Source organism: Arachis hypogaea, chromosome 1 (assembly GCF_003086295.3).
Source record: "Arachis hypogaea cultivar Tifrunner chromosome 1, arahy.Tifrunner.gnm2.J5K5, whole genome shotgun sequence".
Lineage (NCBI taxonomy): Eukaryota > Viridiplantae > Streptophyta > Magnoliopsida > Fabales > Fabaceae > Arachis > Arachis hypogaea.
In genome coordinates, this window is record NC_092036.1 from 98,591,442 (window position 1) to 98,601,610 (window position 10,169).

Below are 10,169 nucleotides of genomic sequence, written 5' to 3' on the forward strand. Positions count from 1 at the left end.
TTTAAAGATTTAACAAGAAAAAATACTCTAATTAATACAATTTTAAAATTATATCTAGCTTGTTATACTTAAACAATAAAATAATTTAGTTATATTTCTTTTAAAATATCAATCGGACATACTTTTTTATTAGGATGAATAATAATATTTATTAATAATTCATATATGAACACAATTTTGTACATAATAGGGTATATCTGGTAAAAATTTTAAGTTTTGAACAATGACATTAGATGTATATAATTAGGAAAAGTATAGGTGAACAATGAAAATATTAAACAATGTAAACAATAGATATATCGGATGTTCATTTTACTAGTGTACGAATGGTTATTTTAATATTAAAATTTAGAAGGTTAATTTGGAGGTGTAGTATGTTTTTATTTGATTGGTGGTTGTTCATATTGTTCAATAAAGTCATTGTCCCCCTAGCATTCCCCAATTAATTATAGGCAAACTTAAACTTCCTTACAAAGAAATAACTCAATTTAAACTATTTACAAAATTATACAAAATTTGAAGACATTTTTGTCAGCATCAAAATAATTTAAGTGTATTTTTGATAGTTTACTCTTTAAATTTTGATGAGACTAATAAGAGATAGTCTTTATTAATTGTATTCTTTATATGTAACTATTTAATGATATTTTGCAATAAAAAAGCTTAAAAGAGAATTAAATATACATTTCTTTCTGGTCGATCAATATTTATTTAAATATAAGTCATAGAAAGATTAACTTGTTAAGATAAATAGAACAGAATTGCAAAATCATCAGTAAACAACACATCCAAAACTATACAAAAAAAAAACTATTTGTGACCAATTTATCAATTCGTTATTATAAAACCAAAGAGCTCAACAAGATCTACTTTCTCTTAATTCTCCTATTCAAATTATCACCGTCCAAGGATCTTCTATTTTTCCTTTTAACCATTATTTTTTACCATTGTTAATCCACTATAATTAATTTGCTGCATTCACCAAATGAATCAACATCCTTTTTTTTTTCTTTCTATATTTCACTTTTTTGCAAGTTGCAATCAAAGTGGGTATTATATTGTAAACTTTACAAGTAAACAATATAGGCAAATGCAGCCACAACTCTTTTGGTGCATTATAATCTGCATTTGCTATTTTCATTCAGAACACAACAGTCTTCTTTTCTTCATAAGGTAATACACGAAGCTCACAATATGATCTTATAGCACTGCGAAGGCATTGTTTCTCGAGGTTCTCTGATTTCTGCACAAAGCTTTGCAAGTTATCTCTGTGAGAAACTCTCTCGACCTGTAACCAAACCAAAATTCAAGCATCAAGCTTGACCAAGTACAGATATCTCACATCTTTTCACAATTTCTGCATGCTTAATTTAGCGAATTAGGATAACTATGAATCTAAATCTACACATATTTTTTCGGTTTTCCATTTGCAAACACTCCAACAAACTGTGCACTGAGACATATACGAGAAACATGGATGGTTATAGCTGAAATAAAAGCTTAAGAATTTTAAAGAGAGGAGGCAAAGAGCTAGATAAAGAATTAAACAAATTCTTTCGCATCGGTATCTAATTCTGTTTTGTCAATGGACTGAGAACTTCTCCAATTAATCTTAACATGGCAAATGCAATGGTCCTTATTCAAAACTAGAAAACATCAAACATGACTAAGAACACTTGCAAGAGAACTTGTGGTAAGAAAACAAAAATCTTACAAATATGTTACTTTTTCAACAAATAATATCCAAAATGAACATGATGAAGTATAGGCACAACAAAAAAGGTCTAAAACTAAAGTGGAAAAGATGGACTTGAATGGAACATATATAATGCCAACTGTACATATGTGTGTTCACCCTATTAGACAAGGGTTTCATAATCTGTTGATAATCATAAGGTAGATGCAGAAATTTCTTTTGCCAAGTAAATTGTAAAATAAGAACCATAAACATTAAACAACAGAATTTACAATGTAAAAATTTATGATCATTTATATAATCAATTCAAATCAACATTATCATTCACCTAAAGAAGCAAATAAATGATAAAATAAAATTAAAAGAAGAGCATGAAAAGGCATGCGTTTACCATTTGTTCAATTATAGGTCCTTCGTCAAGTTCTTCTGTCACAAAGTGACTTGTTGCACCTATTAATTTAACCCCTGCTTCAAAGGCCTGCCAAAATAATCTGGCATATTAAATTTGTATGCATACTTAGGAAGCCACCACAAAAATTTACATAACAAACATTTTGAAGTAGAAGTGGCAAATATGTAATCCTGTAACATAGAAATCTAAGAAGATCAACCTGTTTTGATGGATGACCCCCCTTGAATGATGGCAAAAGGCCATGGTGAATGTTAATTACATCATTACCATAGCTCCTTAGGAAGTTTCTGGATAATATCTGTGCAAATAAATCAATGTTATTGAATTCTTGAAGGGAGAAGGAAAACTAAAGTTTCTCTTTACTTTATGCTAAGTTTTGATATTTCAATATTCTCGGATATTAGCACCTAGAATATATATACAATAGATTATAGATAATAAATTCTGTGAGTACCCTATAACTTGAAGAAGCATAGAAGAGCAAGTTCTTCCAAAACCATAAACACATTGTTTTAGGCATTAGAAACATGGTGAGGAAAAAAAGAAAAGAAAAAAGAATTTCAATAAGTTATTACCTGCATATACCTTGCAAGTATTAAAAAATTAGTATTTTGAACCAACTCCAATATCTCCCCTTCTCTTTTATCTTCCTTTGTTGTACTTAAACAATGATAAGGAATGCCATGCCTTTCAAGAAATCGAATCACATGGGTGTTTGAAGCTCTATGATGGTTACTGTTTAACACATCACAACGAATACTTAAAAACTAATAAATAATTAGATGAAGCATAAATCAATTTGGTGATGTCAATGCTAGAATTTCACCTAATTACACAGGTTATATCTACAGGAAGTCGTCCATCTTGCCATCCGTGTAACAAATCAACTAGACAATGATCCTGCAGCAAAAGAAATCAATATTTATGTCTAACAGAATATAAAATCCTTTTCATTTTCTGAAATGCAAGATGACGAGTGAAAAGCCATAGTAGAAATGTATACCTGCTTTGAAGCCAGAACAGCTATCTTATATTTAGGATCCAGAGCCGGCACCCTCACAACTGATCGCATTGCGTTGAATGTTTGTGATAGCTTTAGGAAATCCTCCTCCATTTGCGCCCGTGGCCATTTAGCAGGATCAAAAACAAAATCACTATAATGTTCAACATAAAGTTTATGCAAGGTGAAGTCAGAATAAAAGTACTCCAACAACTCAAAAAAAGAACTTAAAGTCAGCACATTTAAGAGCAAAAAAAAAATGAAGAAGAAAATAATGAGATCCCTATTCACAAGATCTTATTAAACTTAATATTATTCCTTATTTAGCAATCCAACAAATTTCATTAGTAAATCCAAATCTTGAGTACTTCCAAGTTTCAAGACAAGTTTCATATACAATTCAAAGAAGCACTCATGTTAATACTAGTAACCACTAACCAAGAAACAAGATGAATGTGAATGAATGAGACACGACAAGTACCTTCTAGAGTAGAAGACTTGTTTATTTTCAGGTACAAAAACATCGGCAGTCAAGATGTTTCCACCTCTAGATGCAATGCAATCAGAAAGCTTGGCTACAATTCCGACAGCATCCTATTGAAAATGAATGTACAAAAACCCAATTCAAAAGCAGGAGGCACACAAGAACACACCCAAAAACTGAATCATCCCAGGTTCAAAGCCCACCTAAGCAAATCTACTGGAGCATTTCTACAAACGGGTGGTGGGTGTTGTATATGAAATTACAAATGACTTGGTTCCCTGAGCGACTTACAGGACAATAGAAGACGTGGATTCCATGGGCGAGTGGTGTTGGAGGATCCAAGGTTTTGAAGGAGATGTTCCTCTTACTGAATCCAACAACTTGGGGGAACATCGAACACACTCTTCGCACCACGCTCATTCTCTCTGTAGCGTAAGAATCAGTTTGAACCACCAACTAACTTTGATGCTCTCACAGCTCACCCACCACTCGCGCTCCTCATTTTTCGTTCCTGTATTCTCCCCATCTATCTTCCACAATTACTGGTTTAAGTGTCGTATTAGTATACTTAATTTTTGAATTTGGATTCTCTAAAGTTTGAATTTCACCTTAAAGAGTAAAGGGTGATCTCTTACCATTTATTTTATAGGTAGAATCAAGAATAAATATGAGAGAGAAATCATTCAAAGATAAAAAATCACACTTTACTCTCTAAAATACAAATTTAAAATTTAGAAGATCAAAATTCTTAATTTTTTATAGAAAAAGAACTGAACCAACGATCTCTTAAATTAAGAATGAGTATACTTAATTTATTTTAGAACATTTATGTATAGTTTATTTAAAAAAATAATATATATATTTATCAGAAGAGTTAATTTATTTTGTTATATTGATATTTAATTTAGTTAAAAAATTTAATATATAAAATTTAAAGTAATTTATATTCTTTAATATCTTAGTTAATATTAATTTGTAATTTTTTAATATTTTTTCTTCAATTGGTAATTTTTGGAGTATATTTAACTAAATTTATAAAAAAATAAATAGATGAATTTATTATCATGTAAAGGTGAAATTAATTATTGAAAATATTTTTGTTTACAAATTAATAAATTATTATATAAAAGTATTAACTATCAATCATTTAAAGATTTAAAAAGAAAAAGTATTCTAAATAATACAATTTATAATTGTATCTAGCTTGTTATATTTAATTAATAAAATATTTTAGTTTTTTTTTCAAAATATCAATAGAATATTTTTTTTTTGGTAAAATAGAACATATTTTTTTTATTGGGGTGAATAATACTTATTAATAATTCATATCTGAACACAATTTTTGTACATAATAACGATTATATAGGTAAAAATTTTAAGTTTTGAACAATGACATTTAGATGCCAATGATTATAGGCAAATTTAAGCTTCTTCTAAGCTAAAATATTATGTAAACTAAAATATTAGTCCGATCATTTAATTACCAACCAATTAGAGTAAATTTTAGAGATATTAGTTACTTAATTAGAGATAGATGTGAGTATTTTCTGTTGTTAGTTATCATAACAATATATTAGTTTTTTTATAATTATTATCCTATATATAGTGCATATCTCTAATATAAATTTAAATTTCACCATTAGTAAAATTCAATTCTTTTTTCATTTATCTGTTACCATGGATTATAATAGTAAATAAATAGCATAATATTTTTTAAGTTGAAATTAAAATCAACTTACACTAATATTTAAATTTTTGAGAAAAAAAAACACTTTGAAGAGAGCATACAATAATAAAAAAAAAGAAACAGTTTATATGGCAGAACATTTTTTTAAGGCAACACATTATGTGAAAAGGGGCCAAATAAAAAAAATTGAATGAAAAGATTCACAAGCTGATGCATCGTATCGAGCTAGGATATATTGATTCATAAGAAATCTCATAACAATTAACAAATATGAGCAAATCTCATAATAAACTACTCTTAATTCATGAATCAAAGAAAAAGGCACAATCAATAAGTAATTTCTAACAGAAGGAAATACGTAACTCTTCTAATGCAAAGTCAAAAGTTTCAACATTTATCCACATTATTCAAATAAATGTCACTACTTATTTTATCTACCTATACATCAAAATCAGTTATCAAGGCAATTATTAAAAATAAATTAAATTATATACGTATTTATACACAAATAAATAACTGATTTTAGTGGCTTTTAGTGGCTGATTTTGATATACAAATATTATTTTTGATAAATATATATAAGAGGCACATGGAGATGGTGAAGAGGTTGAAGGTGTGGGCTTATTGAAGTGAATTATTCATAGCCTTGATAAGCATGTCCAAGTTCGAGAAAAGTTTCAATAAATAATAGGGTTTTCCTACTTGCTACCTGGCACAATAAGTATGAATTGGTTGGCGTTTCTTAATCGAAGCTTGTCTTTTCCCAAACTTAGTAAATTCTTGTAAGAAATAAATACAAGAGGAGGACAAGTTCACATGACCATATAGCTTTGGTGGCCCATGGCTGATGCCACCCTATTTATTCCTTACTTTGTTTGCTTCTGTTTCTATTGTCACAAACTGATTTATTTCATTAGAAATATGAAAAGTGGAATCACTAGTATAATAAAATGAAAATTAGATCTTTATCTTTCTTGAGATAAGATAAGGTTATATATATTACGGTTTCTTTTGTCTGATGTGATGTTGTAACCAACCAATCAATCACTAATTAATAAACAAAATTAAAGAGGCTAAGGCATGTGATATGAGTGGCAGAGTAAAGGAAAGCAATGAAATTGAAAGGATTGAAATCCCAAATATGTTTGTTGTTGTTGTTGTTGTTAGTGTTACTCCTCAATTTCTCCCTTGTTTTCTTCACTCCCTCAAATGAAGAACAACACCGTATGATTCATAGAATTCACTCAGATTCTCCCTTCCCACCTTCTTCTAGCACCAGAGGCAACCAACATCTAAAAGAAATTCTCTCCACCGCTGCAAATAATGATTCACTAGTTCATACAAGGATCACTAGTTTGGAGAGAATTGAAGGTGGTTTGGCACGGGCACGAGCCTCCATTCTTGAAGCTATTAGGTCCAGCAACCACACAAAACCAAAAGGATCCATTTACTTGAATCCTCGCGCTTTTCACCAGTAAGTTGCATACTATTTTTTATCTGTTTTAAGTAACTTCTCTTTGCATACCCATAAATGGTTAAACAAAAATGTGCACCCACGTGTAAGTTGTATTTTAATATGTATTTGTTTAGATGTCATTATTTTAATAAAAAAAATTTTAATAAAAAATAAAAAAGAAATATCTTTTTTGAAAAGCTGTAATTTACAATTTTTTAAAAGATCTTTTTCTTTAAAAAAAGATTTTCATATAATAAATAAACAAAAAGTATTTTTATATTGTTATACTTAAATATAATTGATAAATAAAAAAATTTTTTTTACATAAAATATCCAAATTTAAAATTATTTTTATTTTTTCATAAGATCTTTTAAAATATAATAACTCGAAAAAAGATCTCATCCAAACAAGCTTTATATTCTATATAAATGTTAGATTTAGTGGTTGATTTTTTGTGTACACAACATAACTAATTGACTAACAACTGTGTTGGTATAATCACATAACTAATGTAATGTAAGAATGGAACAGGAGTCAGAATGAGATGAAGAAGAGGTTCAAAGTGTGGGTGTACAAGGAAGGAGAACAACCATTGGTGCATGATGGACCTGTTAACAACAAATACGCGATTGAGGGACAATTCATTGATGAAATAGAGAACAAGAAGAGCCACTTCATTGCTAACAATCCAGAACATGCCCATGTGTTCTTAATTCCGTTGAGCATATCAAAGGTGATTCGGTATGTTTACAAGCCAAGAAGGTCGAGATATGACTATGACCCTGAGCGCCTACAGCGTCTGATCGAGGATTACATTTCTGTTGTTGCAACCAAGTACCCTTTTTGGAACAGAAGCACAGGTGCTGACCACTTTCTCATTTCATGCCATGATTGGGTGCGTATCTTCTTTTATAGAAAAGACTCGCGCAGTTAATTTGTTTTCATACAGTTTTTAAATGAATTTTTTGTTTTTAATATTGGAGTGGTAGTAGTATTTTTTTAAAATGTGGATTATTAGGTGTTATACTTAAATATGGAATCGTTTAACTAGAAAAACAGAAATTGGACCGTCTGATTTGTATTAAAAATAAATAAAAAATTTGAGGTACAAAAATCAGATCATTCGATTTGTATTAAAAGAATTAAAAAATTTAAGTACAAAAATATGATCTTTTAATTTGTATACTTTCCACTATTTTTACTTTCATAATAAAAAAATTAGCCAATTTAAATATTATCTTTCATATAAACTGTATATGAAATTTTAACTTGTATTCATGGAACAGGGTCCCAGAATTTCGTATGCGAATCCCCAACTCTTCAAGAACTTCATGAGAGTACTATGCAATGCCAACACCTCAGAAGGCTTTCTACCCAACAGAGACGTGTCCATCCCCGAAGTGTACCTGCCAGTTGGAAAGCTAGGCCCACCAAACACGGCCCAACAGCCCGCTAAAAGGACAATACTAGCCTTCTTCGCAGGTGGGGCGCACGGTTTCATTAGAAAAAGGCTGCTCAAGCGTTGGAAGAACAAGGACAAAGAAGTCCAAGTCCATGAGTACCTTGAAAAGGGCCAAGACTACACAAAGTTGATGGGCCTAAGCAAGTTTTGCTTGTGCCCTAGTGGATATGAAGTTGCAAGCCCTAGGGTTGTGGAAGCAATTTATGCAGGGTGTGTTCCAGTTATAATTTGTGATAATTACTCTCTGCCCTTCAGTGATGTCCTTAATTGGAATAAATTCTCCATGCAAATTGAAGTTGGGAGAATACCGGAAATTAAGACTATTTTGCAAAATGTAACACAGGATAAGTATATGGAGTTGTATTTTAGTGTGAGGAGGGTTAGAAAGCATTTTGTGATAAATAGGCCTGCAAGGCCATTTGATTTGATTCATATGATACTTCACTCAATATGGTTAAGAAGGCTAAATTTTCGGCTAGTAACTTCATAATAAGGTGATTTCTACATAGTCTCTTTCTTTCTTTAAAATATATATTTTTTAGGTGTTGTCTTTGAAAAATGAATCAAAATAATAATAATAATTGAATATTTGTGTGCATTGAATATATTAATTTTAAATACTTTTGATATTTAGTAACTGTATATATAAATTTTAAGAGAAAACGTTATACATTTTCGAAGAAAAAAATAATAAAAAATAATTGGTAAGAGATACAGGTGGTAACTGGCTAACTGCCACATGTTTTACTTATTATTTTGAAAATTTATCAAGAAAAATGTTTGGACAAGTAATTTTTAGTATTTTTTTATTATTTAACTAATATAAATAATAAATTATTTTTAATAAATAAATTTTATTAATTTATGTATGTAAATTCTAAATGGAAATTGTATTAATTTATGTATATCAAATTATGGTTAATATAAGTATAAATTATATACTTCTTGTGTATAAAACTTCTGTACATATGGGTATAAATTATTATTGACCAAAATGTTAGACAAAAATGATAATTTTTACAGATATGCTACACATATAAGTCTTTTTGGCTTACAAGTCTTACAAGTTGGGTCAAACCCAACAAAAACTACTCTCACCCAACTCAAGTGTGTTAAACACATGTGTTACTCAACCGTTTCCAAAGCGAGCTACTCACCATTATGAATGACTCTTCTTCTTCTTCCTCGATCAAATCCACAACCGTCGAGATTCAAGGCACATTCGAAAACTCTCAAGAAACTTTCAAACTCCTTGCCAACACTCGACGAAATCAACAAGCAAACATCAAAATCGCTATCAAAAAACACCGAAAAGAAAGAAGAAATATTATTCAAGGTACTGTTTCACTAATCTTCTAGGTTTTTCAGATTTCTCTTTCTATTTTGAAGGCGAAGCATTATATCATCGTATTTCTCTTTTATTAAGTAGATTCATTATATGTTCTTGGTTTAAAGTAGATATTACGCTTCTAGCTAAAATGTTCAAGTCGGTTATACTGTTTTATGTACTTTTAGTGAATGGTTTACGTATTTTTTCATCTGTTTTTGTGCATGTTTGCATGTTTTGAAGTGAGTATGTATACATATAAACTTTGTACTATATTTCAATTGAACTCATATTTGGGTGTATATGGCCGATTTTTTGTGTGTATATCAATCAAATTCGAATGTGACTGGTGCTTCTAGTGACATTTTGAACTTAAATATCATTTTGAACTCATATAATGTCATGTAATCCAAAAAAAAAAAATACAGGTGTCTGTGTCTGGTATATATATCAAGAGTATTCAAGTGTAACTGGTGCTGTTGTACTTGTGCTTGAGCTTGTAGTGTCATTGTATGCATATTTGGTTGACTGGTGCTGTTGTACTTAGGCTTGAGCTGGTATTTGGGTGTATCTGGCAATTATTTGGGTATATATTGCTGGTATTTGCGTGTATGTGACTGATATTTAGGTCTATGTAACTGTTA

At 29.8% G+C, this 10,169-nt stretch overlaps 2 protein-coding genes across 3 annotated transcripts; one reads left to right on the plus strand and one right to left on the minus strand.

Annotated features, from left to right (window-relative positions):
- Window positions 1-986: 986 nt before the first annotated feature.
- LOC112701605 (formyltetrahydrofolate deformylase 1, mitochondrial) lies at window positions 987-4,132 on the minus strand. Of its 2 annotated transcripts, XM_025752347.3 has the most exons (8): window positions 3,884-4,132; window positions 3,590-3,702; window positions 3,112-3,262; window positions 2,935-3,008; window positions 2,684-2,843; window positions 2,308-2,406; window positions 2,088-2,174; window positions 987-1,288 (listed from the first exon to the last, which is right to left on the minus strand). In XM_025752347.3, the coding sequence occupies exons 1-8, from the start codon at window positions 4,010-4,012 to the stop codon at window positions 1,142-1,144; spliced, it is 960 nt and encodes a 319-aa protein (XP_025608132.1). In that variant the 5' UTR covers window positions 4,013-4,132; the 3' UTR covers window positions 987-1,141. The 2 variants fall into 2 exon arrangements, with proteins under 2 accessions (XP_025608132.1, XP_025608139.1); XM_025752354.3 differs by lacking the exon at window positions 3,590-3,702.
- A 1,756-nt stretch (window positions 4,133-5,888) lies between these two features.
- LOC112701618 (xylogalacturonan beta-1,3-xylosyltransferase) lies at window positions 5,889-8,706 on the plus strand. Its single transcript, XM_025752361.3, has 3 exons — window positions 5,889-6,753; window positions 7,268-7,631; window positions 8,023-8,706. The coding sequence occupies exons 1-3, from the start codon at window positions 6,392-6,394 to the stop codon at window positions 8,686-8,688; spliced, it is 1,392 nt and encodes a 463-aa protein (XP_025608146.1). The 5' UTR covers window positions 5,889-6,391; the 3' UTR covers window positions 8,689-8,706.
- The last annotated feature ends 1,463 nt before the right edge of the window (window positions 8,707-10,169 follow it).

Bases quoted from the DNA above. Each gene is read 5' to 3' on its own strand.
- LOC112701605 (XM_025752347.3), bottom strand. From the start codon at position 4,012: ATGAGCGTGGTGCGAAGAGTGTGTTCGATGTTCCCCCAAGTTGTTGGA. The intron at 3,703-3,883 runs GTAAGTCGCTCA...CATTTTCAATAG, and splicing joins TCCACGTCTTCTATTGTCCT to GATGCTGTCGGAATTGTAGC. The intron at 2,175-2,307 runs GTTGATCTTCTT...TTATTTTGGCAG, and splicing joins GGGGTCATCCATCAAAACAG to GCCTTTGAAGCAGGGGTTAA.
- LOC112701618 (XM_025752361.3), top strand. From the start codon at position 6,392: ATGAAATTGAAAGGATTGAAATCCCAAATATGTTTGTTGTTGTTGTTG. The intron at 6,754-7,267 runs GTAAGTTGCATA...AGAATGGAACAG, and splicing joins AATCCTCGCGCTTTTCACCA to GAGTCAGAATGAGATGAAGA. The intron at 7,632-8,022 runs GTGCGTATCTTC...TTCATGGAACAG, and splicing joins TCATTTCATGCCATGATTGG to GGTCCCAGAATTTCGTATGC.